The sequence below is a fragment of the Lissotriton vulgaris genome, unplaced genomic scaffold (assembly GCF_964263255.1).
Source record: "Lissotriton vulgaris unplaced genomic scaffold, aLisVul1.2 SCAFFOLD_1182, whole genome shotgun sequence".
Classification (NCBI taxonomy): Eukaryota; Metazoa; Chordata; class Amphibia; order Caudata; family Salamandridae; genus Lissotriton; species Lissotriton vulgaris.
In genome coordinates, this window is record NW_028246755.1 from 662,641 (window position 1) to 689,674 (window position 27,034).

At 47.7% G+C, this 27,034-nt stretch overlaps 1 protein-coding gene across 1 annotated transcript in view; it reads right to left on the reverse strand.

Moving 5' to 3' along the window:
* Positions 1-27,034, reverse strand: part of LOC147665755 (kininogen-2-like) — a gene marked incomplete at its 5' end in the record, with an annotated part of 93,465 nt that overhangs the window by 31,829 nt on the left and 34,602 nt on the right. Inside the window, 5 exons of the mRNA XM_086949545.1 lie at positions 6,682-6,774; positions 10,252-10,359; positions 15,700-15,854; positions 24,895-24,976; positions 25,639-25,740. Of these exons, the coding sequence (XP_086805671.1) occupies positions 6,682-6,774; positions 10,252-10,359; positions 15,700-15,854; positions 24,895-24,976; positions 25,639-25,740 (540 nt within the window). The remainder of the gene's footprint in view (positions 1-6,681; positions 6,775-10,251; positions 10,360-15,699; positions 15,855-24,894; positions 24,977-25,638; positions 25,741-27,034) is intronic.

Here is a 27,034-nt window from a genome sequence, read left to right on the forward strand (position 1 = left end):
TCTTCCATAGCGCCTACTTAGAATCTGGCTTCAGAGGATGCTGTTCTCCTAGATGTAGCAGACAGAAAAATAGAGGGCTCTCTGAAGAGGGTCTATGCAGCATCTAATTTTTCAATCAGGGTGAATAGGCATACAGCCCACACCTCACAAGTTCTTCTTAACCCCTTTGACGCTCATTACGAGCTCAGCTCGTCATGAGTTACGCCTGTCGTACGCTCATGACGAGCTGAGCTCGTCATGAACCGCGGGATTTTAAAAAAGTCAGCGCACAGCGGGAAAACGCGTAGCGCGCATGGTGTTAAAGACTTTCCGTTTCTTTATGATATCTAAATGAGGGTACAGATCACCTTCCTTGCATGGACAACATGGAACTTTTGACTAAATATTTATTGGGTTACACATTTGATTCCTTGTGTTAAGCATAGTTCTTCGCTGTGGAAGCAATTCATGGATGAATGTTGCTATGGATTAGATCTTGGAAATTGGACAGGGGTCAAATAACACTGATCTAGAAGTTGCCCTTAATAGGAACTAAATTATTTGTGAGGAACTACATCAACAGTGGTCAGCAAAGGTTCAGGATGTTGGGGTGTTACGCATCATGAAAAATGGAATTCAAATTCAAATCAAGAACACCTCCTTGAACTCCATGGCTCGGAAATACAGTTTTACCAAAAGACAAGTTGAAGAAAAACTTCATGCTACAGAGACCAAAACATCTTCTTATCAAAGGTGCTGTGGTTCCTGTACCTCCTGATCAATGAAATCAGAGCGTTTACTCAACTCTTTTCTTGGTGCTCAAGCAGGGTAGAACGTTTAATCCAGGACTGAACCCAAAGGCCTTGAAAAAGTTCCTTGTCAAAGATACTTTCAGAATGGAAACGCTACAAACCAACATTCCTTTCCTTTCAGAAAGAGATTTCTTAGTGACCCTGAATCTTCAGGACAGTGAACAGTGTTTATTTCGCATGCGATACTTCGCATGCCATTACAACGCGGTCGTTATAACGACCGCGTTTTTAGTTTGCATACCTTTACTCCACAAGTCGGAACAGTGACTTGCATTAGCGGGGGAGTAGGTGTTGGATTTAAAATCCAATATAGTGTCCGCACAGACAGGAGTTGGAATAGTAAATTATACTATTCCAACATCCAGCGCCCCTTAATGCAATTCATTGTTCCGAATTCCATAGTAAAGGTATGCGAACTAACAACGCAGTCGTACTAACGACCGCGTTGTAATGGCATACGTACTAAACGCATGATAAGTAACAAGTGCTATTCTTCAGGACACCTACTTTCATGTGCCAATTCACTAAAAGAGCTCTGATGTAGTAGTCCTTGATTCATAAATGCATTGAATTGTTTAAAAACATAAATTTCTTTGTTCAGCATCACCTATTTGTCGCGGAAAAGTTTTTTTCCTTGTTATATACCCAATGTGTACGGACTGGGATGAGAGGAACGGATGATGGGTAATGAATAATAACTGACTGGTAATCTGCATAACCTAGATCCATATTCCTCCTCTTTTCACAGTCCAACTACCCTCCCTCTCTCCCTAGATTTCACACCTCCAAATATTGCATTGCTTGAAATTGACAGGAGGATGGGAGGGGAAGGGGAGGCTCTTTTAGGGGATCATAGAAATGGAAAAAAATTAATATGAAGTGGTGGAACCTTATGGAAACTTATGGAGCAGTCAATAAAGGCAAAAAGCTCTCAACTCCTACTGTAAGCAGATGCGCAAAATAGGCAGTAATACAGGGTTACAGATCAGTGAATGTAAGTGAAGTGTGGAGAAGTGTGGCTCACTGGTTAGAGCAGGCAGACACTGAAGCAGAGGTCAGACCCGGGACCAGGGTTCATTCCCGATGCGGCAGGGTCTTGAGCTCAAATGTCCACGGACTCGATAATTCTCGCTTCGGTGCCTGACTTAATCATGGGTTCACACTCTGCAACTCTGGGCATTAAGCTTGCTTAATCTCCAAATGGCCCCCCCGCGGCGGGATGCCTGGCTTTCACCTTGGGGATGCCCTGTAGGGGCTATCTCACAGGGAAAAGCCAGGACGGGTTCCCAAGGCAAGCGCGGAGATACCCCTTCGGGGGTCGATTCTGGCGCTATATAAGAAACATAATAATAATAATAATAAAAGACCTGATGGGTGTTCAGGGTCATTCCACCAGATTGGTTTTAGCTCCATGGGGAGAATCTGGGGGTGCATCCCTGCTGGAAATGCTGGCACTAGCACATTGGAGGTAAATATTGTCATGAGGGGGGTTAACAGTGACATATTGAAGGGGGCAATATCAGAATGCTTGCCCTGACACACTATGGTAATTTTCAATATAACTTTATTGGTAGTATTAATGGCAAATGTCTGGCAATGGGACACTGTATGTAATTTTTAGAATTAAGTCGATTTTTATTGGCGGAGCTCATAGCATGGAAATACATCACATCATATTTCCTACAACCCACTGGGCCAACTGCGACATAGTAAAAAGGAAGGAAACGGGGCATATGAATCAAAAGCATACCAAGGGCCAGATGTAGGTAAATATCATTTACCGATTCTAAAATACTTAATTTTACCGATTCGGTATTTTAGAATCGGTAAATGATATGTAGCTAATGATTTGGTAAATTTTACTGAATCGGTAAAATTCGGTAAATACTAATTCGGTATTTACCGAATCGGTATTCCCCATTAATTCCTATGGGCCTGGAGGCCCATAGGAATGAATAAGAATTACTGATTCGGTAAATACCGAATTGGTAATAGGGGGTAGACCTACAAGGGTGGCATGGTGTCACATTGACACCCTCTTGCACCCCTGTATAGTGCATGGGTGCACATGTGGCAGACATACATGCCCTAAGGGCATGTATGTCTGCCACATGGCACTGAATAAAAAGCACAAAATTGCTTTTTAAAAGGTATTCGTAATTTATCTCCAACTAATAGTTGGTGGTAAATAACGAATCCTTAAATGTAAATAGCACTCACTTGAGTGCTCTCTACATTAAGGATTCGGTAAATTACCGAATCCTACAATTTGGCCACCTACATCTGAAAAGCCTAATTCCGGTCGGTAACGGCCGAAATTCGGTAATTTCGGCCATTACCGACTGGAATTAGGCTTCCTACATCTGGCCCCAAGTGAGTAAATAACACAGCATGCCGCCTACAACCCGATTGGGCTGGCCACGTCAACTGAGTATAGCATTAACCAGATTTAGTACTATAAGAGGAGAGCAACTGAAAAATCCTATGCAACACACCTATATCTGATGATGTATCAAGGGCCTACTAAGACCCACTTGGAACAAATGTCTGCTTTTAGAGAACAAAAAGGAAAAAAAAAAAACAAAGGGGGACACACCCAAATTCCCAACTAAGAAAACCCTGCGACCACCCCACCCCACCCTCCTCTCTCCAGGTGAGCCAGAAATACACACAGATGATCATATATGGTCCTGAGTGTGAGTTACCCGGTCCCTGGGTATCGAGTGAGGCCATCAGGGGCCAACCCCACTAGCCTCCTCCCCCCCGCTCTCAGGAATCAGCTTCAGAAGTCTTAAATAGGCAGGGCATGATAGTTCTCGGAACTCCGAGGATAGGATGGAGATAAATAAGGCCCCAGATCTTGAAATATTCGGATTTGTCCCCAAGTGTAGCCATAGACAAGCGATCCATACCCAGGAGGACCCACAATTGGTGCAGCCATTGAAAGTGATCTGGAATCCTGTCTGTCTTCCAGCCTGCTAGTAGGACCCGGTGCGCAGTATTCAAAGCCAGGGCAATCTGCCTGCCCCTGATCGAGCGCAAGGGCATGGTCAGAGCGTTGGGCAGTCCTAAAATAGTTTCGGCAAGGAAACTCGGAATGGCAGTGTCAAAGGCCTTGTCAATTTCGTCGAGAGTTTTCTCCCTTTACCTCATGAGCTTGGGGCAGTGCCAGAGCAAGTTTAAGAGGGTACCAGGGCTCCCACAGCCACGCCAGCAAAGGCTGTCACACTGTGAATTTCACTTAGTTAAGCGAGCCAGGGTATAATAACAGTAGGATTCAATTTGAAATGCGGTCTCTGTGTGGCCCATGGAGTGGGCAAAATGTTGTGACCTATAAGAAAAAACCTCCCATTCTTTATCTGAAAGTGTGCACCCTATTTCCGGCTCCCACCGCTACTGTCCTGCTGAACGCACCCCCTGAGCACCATTGGCGAGGAAGGTATAGAGTTCGGAGATGAATTTGCGGTCATCCCTTTGTCAGGAAGAGCCACTTTTCAAACGGGAGAATTGGTCTGCTGACCAGGGGACGGACTAGGGGACCGGCTGTCCAATGCAACATTTGTGTATAAAGAAAAAGGTCTGTGTCGGCCAGGCCGTAACCCTCACGGAGCTCCTCAAAGGGAATACATCCCTGCTGATCGAACAGCTGCCCTAAAAGCTTACAAACCATGTGCCTGCGTCTTTGTCCTTCCTGGGAGGGAAGTCGGGTTTGAAAAAATTGGAGTCATGGGGAGGGAAATGTGGTGAGATTGGTCCATTTAGACACCCTATCCCAAACAATCATAGTGGGGTAGGTGACGGGTGAAGAATAAAGTCCCCAGGATCGCGGAGGTCGGGGCTAGCCGACCTCCCTCCAGATATGCCGACCGGCCACTGTCTGAACCATAAACACCCAGTGCTTTTCCGTCATAGGGCGGTTCCATTTTACAAGGTGACAGAATAGCAAGGCCTGAAAGTAGCGGGTGAAGTTAGGCACTACCAAGCCTCCCTCTTTCTTAGGTCGCCATGACAGAATCTTCTGCAGTCTGGCGAGGTTGGGCCCAAAATAAAATGTTCAATCTATGTTTGGATATGCAAGAGCATCTTCGGCGGGGGCAACAAAGGGAGGGTTTGGAAAAGGTATAGGGCCCGAGGTAGAACATTAATTTGTACGGCCGCCAGCCTCCAAGGCCATGACTGGGCTAGACGCTGCCAGAGGGCGAGGTCTTTCCGAATGCCTGAGAGTAAAGTAGTATAGTTCACTTCCGCTGTCTTGTCCAGACTGCTGTGTAGGACCAACCCTAAGTATGTAATGCCCCTGTCACACAGGCAAAGTCAAATTGGGCTTGCAGTGCATCCAACGTGGTGTGCTTCGCAGTGATATTCAGGACTTGCAATTTCTGCAAGTTCATTTTGAAGCCCGAGACCAGACTGAACACCTGCAGCGCTTTTACTATGGCTAGTAGGCCAGGGCGGTAAATTCCGTTCCGCTCACGGAATTTGGGGAATTTGGGTCATTTTGCGTTCCGCGGAGAACGCGGAATTGTGAAAAATTCCACGATCCGCTGCTTTGCGGAATTTTTTGCTTGTTTGTGCTTTCAAAATGTGTGTTCACGAGATATTTATCCCCGAGCACGCAAAAAATGTTTGCAAACAGGAAAATAGCATCATGAACGGGCGGAACAAGCAATTCCGCATGTTCATGGAACATTTGCATGCTCGCGGATATTTTTTACCATTTCGCGGAGCTTTGCAGAGCATGACTACGCAAATTCCACCCACCCCTGGCCAGCATAGAAGTCAGGGGGTGAGCCACTGAAAATATGACATCATCAGCGTAAAGGCTGACTAAGTGGCGGTCAGCCCCATAGGACACACCTTGCGCCTGTGGATTGTCCCGGAGCCCTTGAGCAAAGGGCTCCATATATAAGGCAAAGAACATTGGGGAGAAAGGACATCCCTGTCTGGTGCCCCTCTCCACCGCAAAGTCCCCTGAAAGTATACCATTAACCCTGACCACCGCAGTAGGAGCACTGTAACTGCTAGCCACCCACTTACGAAACTTAGGCTCCACACCGAAACGCTCCAGTGTAGCAAACAAGTATGGCCAGTGTACCCGGGCAAAGACCTTCTCAGCATCAACTGTCAACAGTAAAGCTTCTTCCTTTGACCTGTGCACTTTGTCAATCAGGTGGCATAACAGTTTAGTGTTATCCCCACACTGCCTACTCGGTATGAAGCCTGACTGGTCCAGGTTAATCAAGCCGGGCATGAGAGGGTTGAGTCTGTGGGCCAGGATGCTTGAGAATAACTTTGCATCTATGTTCAGTAGGGAGATCGGCTGGTAGGAGTCGCAGAGCACCGGGTCCTTCCCTGGTTTGGGGATGACAGAAATCGTCGCCTGGAGCATAGAAGCCATGAGGGTGCCTGTGTCAGCAAACAAATTGAATAATTGGGTAAGTAATGGGGCTAATTCCACACAGTAAGTCTTATAAAAAAGGGCACTAAAACTATCTGGGCCTGGCACCTTCACAGGCGAAGGCAGGGGCAGAGACCACCTCTTCAATCCGGATAGGAGCCTCCAACCCATCTGCTTCAAGGGTCGGAAGATGAGTAACTGCTGCCCCCCGCAAATACTCATGAGGGTCCGCTGGAGTACGGGACTCTGCGACATAGAGAGTTGCGTAGAATCCCAAAAGTCCAAGTCACAATAGCAGAGTCATCCGTGACCATGTCATTAAAAACTGATAAAGTAACCGAACCAAAGTTCATCACCCCTCCCACAGCGTGCACCGGTCAACTAGACATCATCTTCTCTGGGGATCAACATTTTGATTCTTCACAAAAAGTCGTGTGTGCATTATTATTTCAGGGTAGATGCTAAACATTTGCAAGTGAAGGTTTATACGATCTCAAGAATAGTCTCTGAGCAGTTGACTTTAAGAGGATCCACTTTTTCAAGCCAAGGTATCACAATAATTTCTGCCTGGCAGCGTTTGAACTCCTGTTAAAAACAAACAGATTTGCTTATTTATTTTGGTTCACACAGGCCTCAGCAGGTGCCCCATAGTAACTTTTAAGAATTGAGGGCAATACGTATTTACATAGATGTGATGCAATAATTCTATGGTGCATGCAATGGTAAAATATTGGGTGCGGGTGACAGTTTCACACTTATGATCAGTCACCCTGAGGAATATTCCCTTCAATCATTGACACATGGCTTCTACTGGATCAAGTTGGTAGCCTGAGACTTTTTAGCATTAGTATGCAGGGCAGTGTCTAAATCCCAACACGATCCATTAGCAACCACCTGCTACAAGTCAACTGACAAATATATCAAAGTTGGCTGTGTCAAAGGACTAATTCAATACATGGAGTCTGAACCACTGTCTAGTCAGAAAGAGCTATCATGATGTGCCTTTTTGATTGGATTTTACATAAACAAAAGAATATACTAATATTTGCTACTTTAAAGTTATCAAATGTCACTGAGTTAATTTATTCATGGTAGATGCCTGTTAAAATATGATTAAAATTAGAAAAGCTGGCTAGCATTATATCATAGGCGATAAAGCACACTGGTTAAGTAACATGTTACAGTAACTAGTTACTTGTAATTTGATTACATCCCCTGTCTACTTCACAGTATTAAATACGTTCTTGTATGTAATGTAGAAGATCTGGATAGAAAATGTCCTCCACATATTGGAGACAACACTCAGCACCTGGGTGACATTGATTACGTCATTAACAAAGATGGACACCAGCTCTAAGGGTCTATCTTGGGAAATGAGATAAGGGCAACAGGCCGCTGTAGAGGCAGGGTAGGGCAGGGGCGGCTCTAGGCTCATGCCGGCCCTGGGCAGGGAGTGTAGGTAGGGGGCCCGGAAGAGGGGGGCCGGATGAGACGGAGCGCGGAGGCCAGTGAAGGGGGGGGGGGGGTCAGGGTGTTTGGAAGTGGAACAGAGCTGGATGCGGCCAAATCCCTGCCAGGGGCCGCCACGCAAATATGTATCCATCCTCAGAGGATTATTATATTAAAGATATATATTGGCGTGGTGGCCCCTGGGGTTTGGTGGCCCTGTGCAGGTGCACAACTTGCACATGCCTATGGCTGCCCCTGGGTACGGTTCAGAAGAAAAAATGCAGCCATTCAGGTGGAAGGATGTAATTTGCCTCCAGCAGAACGGTAGACCACCCCACCTCTTTCCTCTTTCTGTTGCTCCCAGTGTTCCTGGAGCTTCAGAAGGTGTGAGGTGTGATTCTGCTCAGCATGTGTATCCCTCGTCTCTGCCAATCAAAGACAAAAGTTTGGCAGAGCCCAAGGAAAATAAGTCTGATGCTGCCCATTTTCCCACCTTTTACTGTGAATTTAGGTCCAAATACACACCAAGAGCTGTGAAAGGGCCCCAAGCATCAGAGGCATGAGAGGCTATAAACCCCCTGTTACTTTCAAGAGATATTTTGCATGTTTGAGATGGAATGTTCTCATTGACTAATACCATCTACTGAAGAACCTTTCTCTTGTTATAGGCCTTCATCTTCAACACTGGCATTTAACGTTGGAGCAGGTCTCTAATGACCAGTTTAGCCTGCCCTTGAAGGCTTCAAGGCTTTATTAAAACATGAGAAAGTTGAGAGTTCCATAGAACATCATTTAAAGGCAGGGCCAAAACACATATGCGCATTTAGAGAGTGGAAGTGCATGTAGCACTCCTCCCCCCACCTTAGCCTCGCCCTCCCCCCCAACACTGCTGGCTAAGAGCCGGCAAAAGTAAATTGAAAAAATGCAAGAACATTGCTTTAATTTACATTTACTGACTCTGAGCCAGGCAGTGAGGCGACCTCCCTCCGCCATTGCGGAGGAGCTGCCACTGGTTGTCAAGTGTATACTTCCAACAGCTGTAAGTGTGCTGGTGGTGTGGTGCGGAAATCAAGGCAGAGACTGGAATGTTTACGTTTTCTACTGAGCCAAGAGCTCTGAAAAAAGCCTGTATTTATTTTGTTTGCAGGTTCCTTTTGTGAAAATCCAATAACTTTATTAGGCCCATCACAGACACTTTTCATACTATCCAGACTGGAGAGAGAGGGTATAAAAGGGGTAATTGGAAATTCAAAAGGCCCCAGCATTGACAGTATTTTCCAAAAGAAAAAGACTTACATATGTCCATGTTTTCAGAGTCTGCAGAGGCCCGGCGGTATATTTATAGAGAACTTCATTTAATGTCTGTATTAATTTGTAACATGACCTTTCTGTTTTTGTTTATTTTACTTATCAGGCAGGTATGGCAGCTCTAGAGCACATTTTAAAGTGTTTGCTGCTTCTATTTTTTTTTTAAGAATGTATATTCTCCCTCTGTCTTGTTTATTTTTTATTTTGGCTGTTTTTGCAGTTTTATATTGCATTAACTTGACCTGAAAGTATGGGAGCGCTTTACATGAGCACCAGTTATATCGTTAAGTACACATTAACATTTATTTTGGCACTGGTGGATAAAGCGCCATATTTATATGTTGATGGCATGTATACTCCATCACAACGGTGGCAGAGTATGCACATCCCCAAAATATTTCCCCACCCAAATTGGGGCGGACCTTAGGTTTTTTTACAGCGATGACTACTCCATCACCGCCACAGCCAAACCTCTCCAACAGCTTGACAGAGTAAGGGCCGTCAGAGAAATGGCTAAATGTCCAGGCACCCAATCAGGATGGGAGGACATGTAGCAATTTTTAGGCATGTTTAGTGTCCTGCTGGACACATCATGAACCAGCCGCTACCCAGGGGCTGTACCTAGCCATCCCAGACCCATCCATCACAGGCATCACCAGTCAAAGGACGCTGTTAGTAAAAAAAAGCTCTGGAACACAAGACTGGGGCAGTTGCACCCGCACCCTATTGGTGTCCCTGCCAATTTATTTATTAGCATGTGGACCTGGAACCCCCTATATAACAGAATGCTTACTGACACTGGAGAGAGACATACTACCCAGAAACATGTCTGTCTGCCTCTAGAGAGGGACTACTTTTGTTAGCAATGTAACTACAGGGAGAGGAGCTGGCCTAACGGCTAGAGCGATCGACCTCAAATCTGGGGAACCGGGTTCGAGTCTCGGAAAGGACGCGCAACATCCTGTGATTCTGTCCAAATAAAGTAATCTCCCTGTGCTAAACAGAAATGAATGTGTCCTCATGTAATGCAACTGGTGCTCGTGTAAAGCGCTCTGATACCCAATATCTTTGGGTCAAGTTTGCGCTATATGAAACTCCGTAAATAAACGCACCAAAAACTCAGGTGAAATGCCATGAGTTGATGCAAACGTAAAGGCAACTGGCTGAAGTGTGCTGACCTAAACAAGCCAATGGATGATGGGGACTGATCTAAAACCTATTCTCAGTGTATGTTACAAAGCAAGTGGTCTTTAGCTGTGCCAGATCTACAACTCGGAAATATAAAAAAAAAACAGGACTACTTACATGGCCAACATCAAAATGGCAGCCGGCATGAAGATCAGCATTGCTCTCCTTTGAGCAATTTGTTGGTCTGATTGTGAAGGTCACAGCATATTTCGTCCAAGAGAAAACCTAAAACGCCAATAAAGATAAATATTAAAACAATTACTGAGAGAGTTTATTTTGTAGGTTACTGAAAAAGGAGTTTAAAGTATGTCAAAGGTAAGAAGAAATGAAAAAATATGATTTTATAGGAAAGGCGGGGTAGGTGGAACATGAACCGGTAACTACACGTTTAGCGAGAGTGCGATGTAAGACACTGATGGCCAGATTTATGACTTATTCGCCCAGCGCAATGCAGCAGCCACAAATACTGCACTACGTGAAAAGGAAAGCACCAAATTTACTGAAATATGGCACTCTCCTCCCCTTTTCCTAGCGCCAGCGCTGAAATCAGCTGCAGTGCACCACGAAGACACCTTTGCACCACTGTGGAGGGATGTCTCAGCCAGTCTAATTTTTTTAATTTTCCAAGTTTTGTACTGGAAGGGTAGCCTTGCAGTATAAAATACTATGCAAAGGCTGACTTAAACCACTTTTCTTCTTTGTATGTGTGCTGTACAGTGCAGCACCCGTTAAAAGTCGGAAAACTTGCGCTTACTTCAAGATAGCGCAGTTTTCGGACGCTAAACACAGTCTACTTTATTTAGTAATATGGGTTTAGCATCAGAAACCTTGGGTGGTTGCATGGGAACGCCCATGCTCCACCCGTGGTACGCCCTCTTGGCACTAAGTAATGCAAAGTAGCGCCACGCACTGCTTTGCTTTATTTTCGCGTTATTTCCAGTGCTAAACAAGTTTAGACCTGTAAAGTAAATTTGGGAAAAAACTGAATTTGTTCCGCTGCACGTCACTTTTGTGAGGCAAACACAGTGTAAAATCTTAGTAAATCTCCCCCTGAGAGTCCAAACAATTAGAGAACTGCAATCTTCAGGTATAATAAAATTAATGTGCAACAAAAAATCATGGCAATTTAAGAATGCTCTTGGTACAAACACATTTAATTATATAGTATAAAAACAGGATTCTAGAGAAGGTAATGTGTAACACGAATGTGCACATTATTGTGTGTTATTTTGTTGTGGTGGTTATTTGTTATGTTTTTTTCTTGTGCTGTCCATTTGTTGTGTATGGTACTGTGGTTGTTCAGTGTTGTTCTGTTTTGACTGTTTTATTGAGCCTTGCTGTGTTTTAATATGTTGGTATGTCGCTTTAAGATTGTTATTCTGTTATGTGCTGTTGATTACTTTAGACATGTCAACACAAGATGTAAACTGTTGAGCCAAAAGAGCACTTCATACAATTAACGTACCCCTTATAAGCAACTGTTTACTACTATCTAAAACTGTAAATTACTGCTGCCCCAACAAAGCAGTGCTACACTGGGCTGTGCTTTGTGAGGAGAGAGCAGAACGCCATATCTACAGTGATGTGGTACTCTTGTCCCTTCTCCGTAGTGCTGGCACACAATCAGGCAGCCGTGCACCATGCACACACCTTTGCACCATAGTTCAAGGGTGCCTGTATGAGTCTAGCATAGGTTTTGTAGTAGAAGGATACCCTTCCAGTACAATATAGTATGCTTAGACAAAGTTTAAAAAGTGTCCCACTTTGTATGTGTGCTGTAAAGTGCAGGACACATGCAACGTTGTAAGAGAAAGGAGAAATAAATAAAGCATTCCTCCTTTATAGTGCCAATTTAAAAGGCCATTATTATTTTAAGTGAAACAATGTCTACTGCTTTTAGTAGAATCAGTTTTGCATCAAAAAGCAATAGTGGTTGTACGGGAATGCGCATGCACCATCTATGGATAGCCCCTTTGCACTAAGTGACACAAAGCAGTGCTATGACCTGCCTGGTGTTACTTTCACAAGAATTTCCAGCACAAAACAAGTTTTGAGCTGTAAAGTAAATTGGGCAAAAAAGATTTCTCATCGATTTGCGTCCCTTTTGTGATGCAAACTGTTATATTTTATCTATGTCTCTTTTCCCTGGCTGGGATTTCCCTGTGGCTCGCATGGTGTCACTGCTAGAATGCTTGTTGACATTATGGAATGTTGGGGGCTTCGCCTGTGTGTTAACTGGCAGTTGGTGGCAGGCAGGCTGAGTGACAGGGAGGTCACTCCTGGTGGGGTTTCCATATTTTCATCTTAAGAACTTGACCTGCAACTCAACTTGAATAAACCCTTTAACATTAGAAGTTTTGAGTGATCTTTCTGGCACCACAAGACCCCACCAGTGACCCTGTAATCGGTCGCCCTAAGCTGAGAAGAGCGCCAGATTAAGCTTTCATGATCAAGGTCATTAGACAATGTTAAAACCACTGAGTGAAGTCATTTACCACTGACGTTACGTGATGAAAGAATTTTATTTTGACATTTAAATGAATTTTGGACGGTAATTACGTGAAACTCCTAATAATCCGTTATTTGGGGAAAACTTTCATCGTTATCTGTCACTGTGAAGAGTAGCCCTGTGCCTGGATTTACATTTCTCAGCTGTCCACCCACTGTAGTAGGGTTACGTGTCATTGTCACGGCATAAGAGTAAGAAGTGTTTTCTGTTTTGTGGGAACTGGCTGGAACTTAATTTCTGCTTTTTGGCGCTTCTGAGGTGATGTTATATTTATATTCCATAACATTACACCTCTGCGCCTATTGGAACTGTTAAAAACGTTTACTTACCGGCTCAACCACCGATTCTAGTGATGTCAGCGCGAGCCTTGTCTTCGGCAACTGGTGGTATGTGCTGTAGATTGCTGTGCAGCATAGACGTGCGTGGAGCCACCCGGCTCTACGTCATGCTGCGTGCCACCATTTCAAGTTTATCTTCCTCTACGCTTCCAGATTCCAGCCGTTCCAGCTCTGCCTTCATCACTGTCAGCGGCATTTCCTGATGTGCTGTTTTCAAAGGATTTTCAGACATCGTGTTCTTATTCGAATAAGGAGTAGTCCTACATTGCCATCTAGTGGTTTTTTGGTCCCATTGCTCCTTGACAAGAATAACAGAGGCTTACTCTTCAATGTCTTTCTTTTTGGAGTTTACATGATCTGCTGAAAAGTGACTGTGATGGACATGATGGCTTCAAGGGGAAGGAAATTTAAACAAGACAAGTGAAATTTATTCCGAATTCATCTTGGGAGGCCTGATCTGGATACAATTAAATGCTCCATTAGCCACAAGGGAGTCTGTGCTCTACATCGCCTTGGAACCCAGCTGCCACAGGAGCTTTGATGTTCCCCTCGGGTGAGAGATCGCTCACCAGAGCAAGACACATTTTATTTTTATTTATTTTCAATTCTTTTGTAGTAATATTGTGTTGTGGTGTGACTACAGGGTTTTACGTTTTTGTCATTAGGGAGATATTATGTCCTCATTATATGTATCCTGCGTTTTCCATATTCCAATTGTGTCTGCATTCTGGTAACCTGTTATGGTTATGTTGGGCTGGTGGGTGCTAAGTTTCCCTAGTTGTTGCATGATAATATGTTTCATTGAGTGGTGATTACCTGTTATATATAGGTTATGGGGCAGTTTGTGTTCCAATATTGGTTCACAGGATGATATGTATCCTGTTACATATTGGTTATGGAGTGATAAGTGCTCCAATTTTTGTTCACAGGGTGATGTGTACCCTGTTACATGTTTGGTTGTGGGGCAATGTGTGCCCCAATTTTAGTTCACAGGGTGGTGTGTACCCTGTTATGTGTTTGGATATGGAACGAAATATACTCCAGTTTTAGTTCACAGGGTCATGTGTATCCTGTTACATGTTTGGTTGTGGGCTATGTGTGCCCCAGTAATGGTTCACGGGGTGAAGTGTACCCTGTTACGGAGCGAAGAGTGCTCCAATTTTAGTTTACAGGGTGAGGTGTACCCTGTTACATGTTTGATTTGTTTGGTTGTGGGCTATGTGTGTCCCAGTAATGGTTCACGGGGTGATGTGTACCCTGTTTCGGAGCGAACAGTGCTCTAATTTTAGTTCACAGGGTGAGGTGTACCCTGTTACATGTTTGATTGTGGGCTATGTGTGTCCCAGTAATGGTTCACGGGGTGATGTGTACCCTGTTACGGAGCGAAGTGTGCTCCAATTTTAGTTCACAGGGTAAGGTGTACCCTGTTACGTATAGCTTGTGGGGTATTATTTGTCCCAATATTAGTCTGTATTCCGTTGTGTTTCCCTAGGAAGGGGGATGGGACTAATTATCTGAGAATGTATTGTACTTTATTTTCCTAAGGAGGGAGATGTGTTGTACATTGATTCTTTTGTAATATGGCTGACGGTAGTCTTTAGTCCTTCCTTAGTGTTTTCACCTTCTCAGCCTTTCTGTATACCTGTGTGTGTTCTAACCTGACCAGTGTGTTCTACCAGTGTCAGTTGATGGTCTGGTCAGCTGGCGAGGTTGTGTGCTCAGCTGTGTCTTACAATAAATCTACATGTAATCAACTAGAAGTATCTTGTCATCTATTACCATCTTATTCACAACACAAACATGGCGCAAAATCTTAGTAAATATACACCTTGTTTGTTAATTAGCACTTGCATTGATCACTTTATTGCATTTAAAATTCCAAGCACATATATTTTGGCTTGGAGCAGTGCTAGCAGCACTTTAGCATCACTGGGGTGGGTGTTCTATTACACAAGAATAGATCCTAGGCCGTGCATATTACTGTGATTACCATGATCCAAATCGTGCTGCACCATGTTGAAACAGGAGCCATAAAGGAACAGCTTATAAGTATTACATGCCACAGTGCACAATTGCATATCCACAACCACTTCCTTTTGAGATGGTGCACATCCATGGAAGAAGATTGCTAACTTGAGACGTACTTGTAAAGTCATTTTCAATTTGCCAAACATTAATTTATACTTGTGAATCAAGTTATCCATGCATAACACAAGAATGGTGGAATATATAACATTTGACTATATCTGCTCGCAAAGTGGTGTAACACTCTCCCACACTGGATGGGAATGGAGAGGGAAAACCCACCAAATTGTGTTAGGTGTGAATGCAAGGTTTTCTCAAAGGAGACATTTTTTCCTGTGGGGGAAAAAACGTTAACACGTGCAATTGCACTTTTGTTAAGCATTTACATAAGCAAAAAATATATACCAAGAACATTTAGGTGTGCCTAACTTTTTACAAGAGGGATCTTCCTTTGCCAACTTCTGAGGAGTACTTCTGGTAACATTGAGCCTTCCAAAAACCATAGACCTACTCCTCATATAGATATAAGCCAGTGGAAGTAAATTTACAAGGTTTTTTTGTAATTGGGCTCATAGTGTATTTTATGTAAGTAAACACTGGGATGTTTCAGTTCCAATGTGCACTAAGCTGGAAGTGTACTTTCTTAAATGTATATATGTCAGAGAACTCTTTTTTGCTCGAATACATACACACCTGTGATGTGGCTTCTAGGATGTGGTCCACCTTATAGAGGACGGGGTCGTTGCTCTCTGAGTTGTACTTCTTCACTGAGTGGGCCAGAGGTTCTACTAGTATTGAGCTGTTCGTCTCTAGAGGCTTTGGGCAACTAAGACACGGAGGAGGAGGATCTGAAAAATAAAAATAACATTCTGGATAATGCAACCAAGAAACGACATTTTGCCGTTCATCAAACATGAAAGCATTCTAATAATTTGCAACATGGTATAAGTTTAACCCGTTTAGCGCGGGGCAAAATCCGCCGCATTGCGGGTGTTGGACAGGCCACATGAAGGGCTCGCTCCCTCCCCGCACGACCAGGCCCGAGCCCGGCTCCTCAAGTGTTACACGCCACCACTACCCGTTTTCCGTCCCCTCTGGGACCCTTGCCTCTGAATATCTCGACCTCATGGGCCCGATCCCCTACCGGCCTGCTCGCCCGACCTGGGCGCCATCTTGGACACAGCACCACGAGGCCGCGTGGCCTCCGATCGACCCTAACCCTGGGCCTGGCCAGGCCCCGACATCCCGGCACCACCATCCACCCAGGAGGTGAGCGGACTACTTGGCAGGTCAATGGGAGAAAGAGGTGTCGATGGCTCTCCCCCGCCAAGGGCCGATCAACCCCAGCTCCCCCAGGCGCTGGCTCCACCCCCCTGCTGGGTGTCTGGACTCCCTCATCCCGGACCTCCCGACCTCCAAGTGCGAGGGTCCGGACATCAAAGGGCGCCAGACCTATAACTGGGGCAGCTCCAGAGCAGGAAGGCAGTTGTATCCTGGAGTCGAGAGACGCAGTGAAGAACTCATCCTTGACGGACTACTGGCGCTGCCGTAGCCCTACCTTGCGAACTATCGTCCTGCCTGCTGGCGCTGCCGCAACCTTCTGAAACCTTCATCGTCGTCGGGACCTGCTGGCGTGGCCGCGGACCGTTTGTAACTACCACCTTCATCGGGACCAGCTGGCTTCGCCGCGGACCGTCGCCTTCAACCATCTCGGGACCTGCTGGCTCCGCCGCGGCCCGATCATCTAGAACGCCGAGCTCGAGGATTGAGAGCTATTTCATCTAACCAATTGGTAACAAGACTGTCCCGCTACCCCTTTCCCCATCCAGAGACCAGAATCGAGGGGACCCCTGAGTCCAGACCTCCCTGTACCATTTTACCGTACTTAAGAATTGCTTATAAAGTATCGTTGAACCTTATCCTTGTGTGGTGTGCGTCTGTGGGGGGGAAGTTACTTGTCTGTACGATCGCTGGAGACGGATCTCCCCGGAGACATCTCCCCCTACCCTCGGCCGACCCTCCCGGTCCGTCTAACATTGGTGGCCAGCGGCGCGATCCGAATCACCGCATAATCGTACAGAGAGTAGCTCACCCCACGACGAAATCACAATGACAACCAAAGAAAGCGGATCCACCGAGAAATTCCAGATGGAGAAATTGGAAGAATATAGCCATCGTGAGTTGAAACAATTCTGCATTGAACTAGGTATCACTACCACCGGTCTAAGTACTAAAGACGATTTCAAGCACGCCCTTGAGTCCTGGGCAGAAACCGGGGCCGTCAGACCCCCGGACCAAAATGTCGCAGCAGCAGAAAAAGACACCACGGCTCCCGAGGAGCGAAGAACGGGTCTCTCGCAAGACGAGATCCAAGAACGAGAAAGAACCCGACTACATGAACTAGAAATGGCCCGGCTCAAAATGGATGGTGAACTCAAGTTAGCCGAACAGAAACTAAACCTAGAACATCTGCGGCTCCGAGAAGAACGGGAAGAGAAACAAAGACAAAGAGAGCTCGAGGAAAAGAGACTGGCATATGAACATGAGCGCAAATTAGCTGAGATAGACTTACGCAAGCAGAACAAAGAATTAGGGGTGCCAGAGCAACCTCGCACCCCAGGGGCAACAGAGAAAAAGGTACACATCCCCAAGGATGTCGTTCGAGAATATTTCCGAGAGGACGACATCCAGCAATGGTTCAAGGCCTACGAGATCGCTATGACCTCCCACCGGATCGATCGAAGCGACTGGGGAGCCGGACTATGGGGGAGGTTCCTCAATGAGGGCCGCGATGCCCTGCTACAGCTCCCCGACCATCTGATGACCTCCTATGACCACATGAAAGCTGCCCTCCTCACCCGCTATGGGCTCACACCCGAAATGTACCGCCAGAGGTTCCGAGACTGCACCCGAATCCCGGGTACGACTTGGGTGGAATACGTGAACTATTTCAGCCGGGCCTTCGAGGGTTGGATCAAAGGAAGCAACGTCACAACTTACGAACAACTCTTCAATCTCATGGTATGGGAGCATCTGTCAAACAACTGCTTCATCGAGCTCAGGCAGCACCTCCTCGACAGCAAATTGACTGATCCACGGCAGCTCGCCGCCGAGGCTGACCGGTGGGAAATCACCCGAGTGGGCCGAAATGGGTCCTATGAACAGAACCGGAACCACCACGGTCAGCACCGTCCCCGAGGAGGAGGAGGGGGCCAAGGACGAGGAAAGGACAACGCTCCGGCCGCCCCCGCTACCAGCACCCCACCCCCGGCCAACCGGGGCAACACCCCGGCGCGGCCGGGATACAGAGCCAATGTCACGTGTCACCGATGCCAGCGAGTCGGCCACTACGCAAACGACCCAAATTGTCCACAGAGCCAGACTCCGAGACCCCGCCAGATGGCTGCCGCCGCCCTGGGGGAAGAACAAATCTCCGAGGAACATGAAGACTATGAGCAAGAACACCAAGAATGGGAGCCAGCCGCCATGACTCTAGCATGCTTAGGGGGAAGAGACATGGTCCCGCGGGTCCCCCTACCCGCCAACACCCGGAAGTACAGTCAATGGGTGAGCATTAATGGACGCCGGGCCGAAGCCCTACGTGACACCGGGGCCAGTGTAACAGCCGTCCGCTGTCACCTGGTGACCCCAGAACAGATCCTGCCGAACATTCTCTGCCCTGTCCGTTCAGCCGACAATTCGGAGAGTCTATGTCGGATGGCTTGCGTCCCCTTCGAGTGGGGAGGAGTCTCCGGCATGTTGAAAGTGACGGTCCGAGATGACGCCCCCGTAGACTGTCTCCTGGGGAATGACCTTGAAAGCTCCCCGTGGGCCGCCGTAGAAAGGAGAGAGCACCTGGGGATGTTGGGCATCCCGGACTGGGCGTGCGTCACCACCCGGTCCATGGCCGCCCGTGCCATCCCCCGACCCGAAGAACCTGAATGGCCGGCACCTCCTCCCCCGGTTGCTCCAGTAGAAGACGCCGACCGGGCCGTCCCCCCAGAACAAACTCCCGAGGGGCCCGTTCAGCCGCAGGACCTTTCCGGCCTGGATCAGTGGCATCAGGAGGGGGGGCCCACCCAGGAACAGTTTCGCCAAGAACAGAAGACCTGTCCCTCCCTCGAGGGACTCCGCCAACAAGCCCTCGCTCAGAGCGCAGGGGATACTTCCGGAACACATTGGGTCTATTGGGACAATGACCTGTTGTACAGCGAACAGAGAATCGCGGAGTTAGGGGCCAGTCGAGTGCTAGTGGTGCCCCTCCGCTTTCGAGACTTCTTGCTAAACCTGGCCCACGATGTCCCCCTGGCTGGCCACCTGGGTCAGGATAAAACCTACAGTCGCCTGGTGACCCACTTTTTCTGGCCTAAGATGAGGAACGATGTACTCCAGCACTGCCGGTCTTGCCCCACGTGCCAAGCCAGTGGGAAGAGCGGCCGCAAGCTGAAAGCCCCCCTGCAACCATTTCCAGTGATCACCACCCCGTTCGAGAGGGTGGGGATAGACATTGTGGGGCCCCTCGACCCCCGTACAGCACAAGGACATCGGTTCATCCTGGTACTGGTGGACCACGCCACCCGCTACCCTGAGGCTGTTCCCCTGCGAACTGTGACAGCCCCGGTAGTCGGCCGGGCCCTGATGGGGATCTTCTCCCGTGTGGGCTTCCCCCGAGAAGTCGTCAGTGACCGGGGCACAAACTTTATTTCAAAATACATGAAGTCCCTCTGGCAACAGTGTGGGGTCACCTACCGATTCACGACCCCCTATCACCCTCAAGGAAACGGACTCGTTGAGCGGTTCAACCGCACGCTCAAAGGGATGATTGGGGGGTTGGAAGAGCCCCTCCGTCGCCAGTGGGATGTGCTACTACCGTGCCTTCTCTTTGCCTACCGAGAAGTCCCCCAGAAGTCCCTCGGCTTCAGCCCGTTTGAACTCTTGTATGGACACCCGGTACGAGGGCCGCTCAGCCTAGTCAAAGAAGGCTGGGAAATGTCCCCTCTAAAGAACCCTCCAGATGTTTTCAAGTACCTCCTAACCCTCCGCAACCAGACCCGACGATTCAGAGAGATGGCAAAAGCAAACTTGGAGGCCAGTCAGGAGGACATGAAAAGGTGGTACGACCAAAATGCCTCCTCCATTGAATTTGAACCCGGCCAACAAGTATGGGTAATGTCCCCCACCGAACCATGCGCCCTGCAAGACAAATGGACGGGGCCCTTCAAAGTAATCGAGCGCAAGGGCCCTGTCACCTATCTCATCGATATGGAATCTTCACGGAACCCTCTCCGGGTTCTCCACGCTAATAGACTGAAACCCCATTTTGTGCGTTCAGAACTCAGCCTCCTGATGGCAACAGACAATGGAGCCGAGGAGGACTCCGAACCCCTCCCTGACCTCCTACGGACTCGGGAGAAGGACGGCTCCGTGGACGGGGTCCGACTCTCGGAGGCCCTCACCCTGGAACAACGCCAGGGATGCCGAGACCTCCTGCTCAAGTTCGCCAGCCTGTTCTCCCTCACCCCAGGGGTCACCCCCTGGTGCGTACACGACGTGGACACTGGGGACAGTCCCCCTATCCGCCACCGGGCCTACCGCGTACCAGATCGGGTACGGGCCTGCATCCAAGAGGAGGTGGCCAGGATGCTCACGCTCGGGGTCATCGAGCCCTCCGACAGCCCCTGGGCCAGCCCAGTAGTACTGGTCCCCAAAGCAGCCGCCCCCGGCGCCACACCAGAACTCCGGTTCTGCGTCGACTACCGGGGCTTGAATGCGGTCACCAGAACAGACGCACATCCCATTCCCCGGGCAGATGAACTAATCGACCGCATGGGAGCTGCCCGCTACCTCAGTATCTTCGACCTGACGGCGGGCTACTGGCAGATCGGCCTCACACCCCGGGCCCAAGAACGATCTGCATTTTCCACTCCTGATGGACACTATCACTTCAAGGTCATGCCATTCGGCATGAAGAATGCCCCAGCAACGTTTCAGCGGCTAGTTAATCAGGTTCTGGCGGGGCTTGAAGAATTCAGCGCCGCCTACCTGGACGATATCGCTGTATACAGCCACCACTGGTCCGACCACCTCCACCACCTCCGAGAGGTACTACAGGCCCTTCAACGAGCTGGCCTCACGATCAAGGCCAGCAAATGCCAAATTGGCCAGGGGTCCGTGACCTATCTCGGACACCAGGTGGGAAGCGGTCTGGTGGCCCCTCTGCAACTCAAGATCGCTGCCATCCAGTCTTGGCAGCCCCCCATCACCCAGACCGAGGTACGCGCCTTTTTGGGACTCACAGGCTACTACCGGCGGTTCGTGAGAGACTATGGCAGTATTGTGGGGCCCCTCACGGAACTCACATCCAAAAACCACCCAAAGAAGGTCAACTGGACCCCAGACTGTCAAGCGGCCTTCGAGAAGCTGAAGGCCGCCATGTGCTCCGCCCCGGTGCACCAGGCCCCGACTACAGTCGGGAATTTATCGTCCAGACGGATGCCTCCGACCATGGCATTGGGGCAGTCCTTTCCCAGTTGAACACCGAAGGACTTGACCAGCCAGTGGCTTTCATCAGCAGGCGACTCCTGGCCCGAGAACAGCGCTGGAGCACCATCGAGAGGGAGGCCTTCGCCGTGGTATGGGCCCTCAAGAAGCTCCGGCCCTACCTCTTCGGCACCCACTTCCGGGTACAGACCGATCATCGGCCCCTGCAGTGGCTAATGCAGATGCGGGGGGAGAACCCGAAACTACTACGTTGGTCCATCTCCCTGCAGGGGATGGACTTCACTGTGGAACATCGACCTGGGCAAGACCACGCCAACGCAGATGGCCTGTCACGCTTTTTCCGCCTCGACGAGGAGAGTCCTCAAGAGGATGGGTGACTCTCCCCGCCTTCAGCTGGGGGGGACGCATGTTGGACAGGCCACATGAAGGGCTCGCTCCCTCCCCGCACGACCAGGCCCGAGCCCGGCTCTTCAAGTGTTACACGCCACCACTACCCGTTTTCCGTCCCCTCTGGGACCCTTGCCTCTGAATATCTCGACCTCATGGGCCCGATCCCCTACCGGCCTGCTCGCCCGACCTGGGCGCCATCTTGGACACAGCACCACGAGGCCGCGTGGCCTCCGATCGACCCTAACCCTGGGCCTGGCCAGGCCCCGACATCCCGGCACCACCATCCACCCAGGAGGAGAGCGGACTACTTGGCAGGTCAATGGGAGAAAGAGGTGTCGATGGCTCTCCCCCGCCAAGGGCCGATCAACCCCAGCTCCCCCAGGCGCTGGCTCCACCCCCCTGCTGGGTGTCTGGACTCCCTCATCCCGGACCTCCCGACCTCCAAGTGCGAGGGTCCGGACATCAAAGGGCGCCAGACCTATAACTGGGGCAGCTCCAGAGCAGGAAGGCAGTTGTATCCTGGAGTCGAGAGACGCAGTGAAGAACTCATCCTTGACGGACTACTGGCGCTGCCGTAGCCCTACCTTGCGAACTATCGTCCTGCCTGCTGGCGCTGCCGCAACCTTCTGAAACCTTCATCGTCGTCGGGACCTGCTGGCGTGGCCGCGGACCGTTTGTAACTACCACCTTCATCGGGACCAGCTGGCTTCGCCGCGGACCGTCGCCTTCAACCATCTCGGGACCTGCTGGCTCCGCCGCGGCCCGATCATCTAGAACGCCGAGCTCGAGGATTGAGAGCTATTTCATCTAACCAATTGGTAACAAGACTGTCCCGCTACCCCTTTCCCCATCCAGAGACCAGAACCGAGGGGACCCCTGAGTCCAGACCTCCCTGTACCATTTTACCGTACTTAAGAATTGCTTATAAAGTATCGTTGAACCTTATCCTTGTGTGGTGTGCGTCTGTGGGGGGGAAGTTACTTGTCTGTACGATCGCTGGAGACGGTTCTCCCCGGAGACCTCTCCCCCTATCCTCGGCCGACCCTCCTGGTCCGTCTAACAGCGGGCGTTCTATTGCGCGGGTGGTACCGCGTCCGCCAACGGACGTGCGCAGCAATACTGAGGTAGTGCTCGTGACGGCCGTTGGCCGACGGCAGCAATTAAGGGGTTAAAGCTCACTGTTATGGACCAAGTAGTTGTTAAAGGCCTAATACATAGGCGAGGGCCTGTAACAAGAGAGAGGGATATAATCCTGTTAGAACATTCAACCCACATAGGGTAGTATGATCTAAACTAAACAGGGAGAAACAATTTCATGGTTGCAGAAACCTGCCATTCACTAAATCGCAGCCGCTCCTGGAAGATTCCGAGAGATGACCAAGTGGGCAAATTAATTATTTATTTAATTTTCCCTTGCGGTCGTCTCTCCAAATCCACCCACCACCACACCGCTCTTACCTGCAGCGGCTGCTGCTGCTAAATCGCAGTGTTTGCAACCACTAAATAGTGTTTTGAAATGTAGAAATCCCCTTTTGTGTCAGAAAATAGTTTCTGACTTGTAGAAAGGGTTTTGAGACCCACCTCAAAAGAGGGGATGGTGTTAAAGGGGCATCTCCCTCCTATGTGGGAGCCGCATTGGAATGTTTCAATGCTTTGTGACACCAAATGCAGTCGTAAGTCATCCATCAGATAATCACACCTCAAAGGGAGCGATATCTGCTTCAGGAGAATCTTCACCCTTTGTAAAAGTGGGGCAGTTTTCCATTTAGAGTCTTGTCACACAGCCTTGGTTGGAGCAGGAAGATGCTTTTTTATAAGCAGCTTATGTACCCTTAATGGACAAGGGCAGCTTTTTTAAAAATAATTACTGTTTCGGAAAGAAAATGCAAAGTTAGTGGCTTGCTATCCTACATGGGCCTCTATCCTGGCATTCGCAGCCACTCACATAGGTTTGTAAATTGTGAATTGGCTGATAATCTTCATTAGGCAGGCCATTTTGCACCCCCATCTACCACCACCACCAACTTCTCCGTGTGCTACATGTGGTGCCACCTATTAGTAGATTGATCACATCATAAACTGCAAACCCATTTGCAAACTGGTCGGAGTGCAAATTATATATCCAGGTTTTTTGAGTAGTGCTTCATACATCAAAACCCAAAAATCTTTACCCACTGTGGGATTGGGAGGGAATACCACCAAAAATGCCAGGGTGTAAAGGGAGGTATTTTTCCATGGAGAAATATAGGGGCATACTTACAATAGACTGCAGGGGTGTGGCATTGCGCCACAATTAGTAACGCCACACTAAGACATTCTGAAAACGGAGGGATGCACCGTAATTAAAATAATACACACACCCCTGCCTTTCCCCTAGCACTGGTGCTAAATCCAGCTTAGAATCAACGCAGGCACACTAGAGCCATAGTGCAAGGGTGCCTGCATTGCAGAGAGTGATTGTTTATTTGCAGGAAGGGGCACCTTCCTGCAAATGAACAATCACTAATGGCGATTTGCTCTTTCTGTGTGTACTGCAGAATGCAGCACACTTAGAAACAGCTAAAGCAAGGAGAAATTAATAATTTCCTCTCATTGCACCTGGTCTTATTTTTGGCGCTGCCCCATATTTACGCCAGCCTTGTAAATAGGGGGCAGCGTCTAAAAGAAATGGGTGTAGCAGTGGAACGGCCACTGCAACACCCATTGCCTGCCCCTTTCATGCTAAGCGCTGTGTGCATAGAGGCATTATTTACGAGGAGCTGTTAAGTGGCTTAACACTGCCTTGTAAATAAGGCGAAGGGGTTATTGCTGCCAGAACGTCATAAAAAGTGGCGTTCTGGTAGTGATAACCTATTGTAAATATGGCCCTTAGTTTCCTGTGATTCAGGCCCAATTAGTGCAGTTTAGGTATTCACAAGTGTGTCATTGAGAGACACTTGTGAATATGGAGACATGCGCATTGACACCGAGACTCGGTTGACTTAACTTCTGTCTTACCATAGATTACGCAGTTTTGCTGAATGTAGGCTATGGAATGCTTGATATCCACATGCACAAATGACTTGCAGGAACCAGAAACCTGTCAGCAAATGAAAAAAGGTAATGTGAAATGGAAAAGGTTACAGTAGAAGAACACTGCACCAGTTTCATAGAAGTCTGCATGCCAGCTGGGATATTCACACGTCATACTTACATATACAATTTTATCTTTTTTATGAAGGTACATGAAAGGAAGTCTTTCAAAAAGACACAACCAGAAGCAGCAAATTTGCCAAACTTTCCAAGCACGTGCTCTCTGTCTGTGGCAAACCCAATTTTATTTACAACTGTGTTCAGTGTCACACTGCATCTACGTTAATGCTTCCTTGTGCTGAGATACATCTTGAATCTTCATACCCTTCCCAGAAAAAATCAAACAGGTATTGTGGAACCCTTATTGTTTCTTATTGTTGATGAAAGAAGATTGGGTAGGAAAACCTTTTTACTTTTCATTGGATTGCCCCTTTAAGTAGTATACACATTTTCCTTAATCACACAGTAGTAGTAAGTTTAGGATTTTGTCTTCAGTTAGTTCTGTGAATCGGACCCGCTGAGGTTTATTGTCTGAGATAATTTCATGATATATGCACAAACGACGTGAGTTAAGGAAGGTCTTAACTCAGTTTGTTCCCTATGTATAGCAGGTGCAACAGTAATATATAGGGGTCCCCTTTTTTCTAAATATATGCACAAACAACGTACTTTAGTTGGACTGCAATGTTCATGCAACTCTTTGGATTCCTTCTTGGAGCAAGTAGTTTCCTTGATTGTAAATTCAATATGATAGTTTGTTCCAGCCACCACCTGCATTAAAAATATAGAACATTGTATTGTGAACTTAATTGAGAAATGCAAACACATGTAACACTGCGTAAAAAAGAGAAAACACAAATTTAGGTTTTGTTGCAACAAGGAATGTACATGAGTCTCTTACGTCAGTCTCAGTAAAGCTGTGTGTTAATATGTCAATGGTATGTTATAAATGGTATGTTAATAGGTGAGTCCCTTCATCTCAATTCTGCAACCTGGCCATATTTTATAAACATATGCCACAATGCAAGAGTCAGTGGAATCATGTCTTCACACACTTGTCCGTAGCAGGACACATTGGTAGGGCTGAAATATCAGCTGGTAGCGTAATGTCTCCATCGAGGAAGAGGGTGATATCTGAGGAGAGCACAATGTCCATTGATCAAGTGTGATCCAATAGCTGGTTGGCATCCCTGTCAATCAGGATGAGAGGGTATGGAAGTCTTGCTGTCAGTGTGATGTGAGTATTCTGAGAGGAGAGGAGACTGTCTGCGCCTTTTCAGAGATGTGGGACCTTTCTTCTGACTTACACCCCAGTACCTGGAGCAGTTGGAGGAATGTTTGGCAGCTTTCTTCTGGCAAAAGTGTGGTCCCAGCACTCCACCTCCTGCTCCAGTCCAAAGGTAAGTGGAGAGAGGCCTTCTATTAGACTCGGTGCTTCTGTGTTGGCTGTCCAGATGCTGAGTCAGCTTACTGTTTACAGTTTCATGATAGATTACGCTGAAAGATAACTTTACCTTTTCAGCTTAAGCTGCCTCTTGTGAAGGCACACATGGTCAACAGAAGGCCACTGCATTTTGCAGATGGTTACTTTTAGGACCATACAAGCAGGTGGTTCAAGGGTTTATTCAGGAGAAAAAGTCTATACAACTGACCACAGGCAGGCAGGAATAAACTGACTTGTCCTGGAATCCCACGCTCCCACAGTAACATTTAGAATGATATTACACAGTTCCCATCATTGGATAACCTAGTCATAGAACACAACACTTCCCCTTCTAAAAACAAAATGAAAAATAAGAACAACTCCAAAATCTAGCAGTAGAAATACCTTTAGAACCTCAGGGATGTGTCATTACCATAGTCTAACTCAATTAAAATACTTTTATATAAAAACTTTTATTTAGCTTTTGTCTGTTACCTTTGAACCCACCTTTCTGCACCGTATTAACATTGTCGTCTTATGATTTATTTTTTTCCTTACCATCTTACAGCTCCTTCACATACCAAGAGGTGTTCTCAATGTGATGTGCCATGGATATAGTTTCATCTAATGATGGATCCTTCA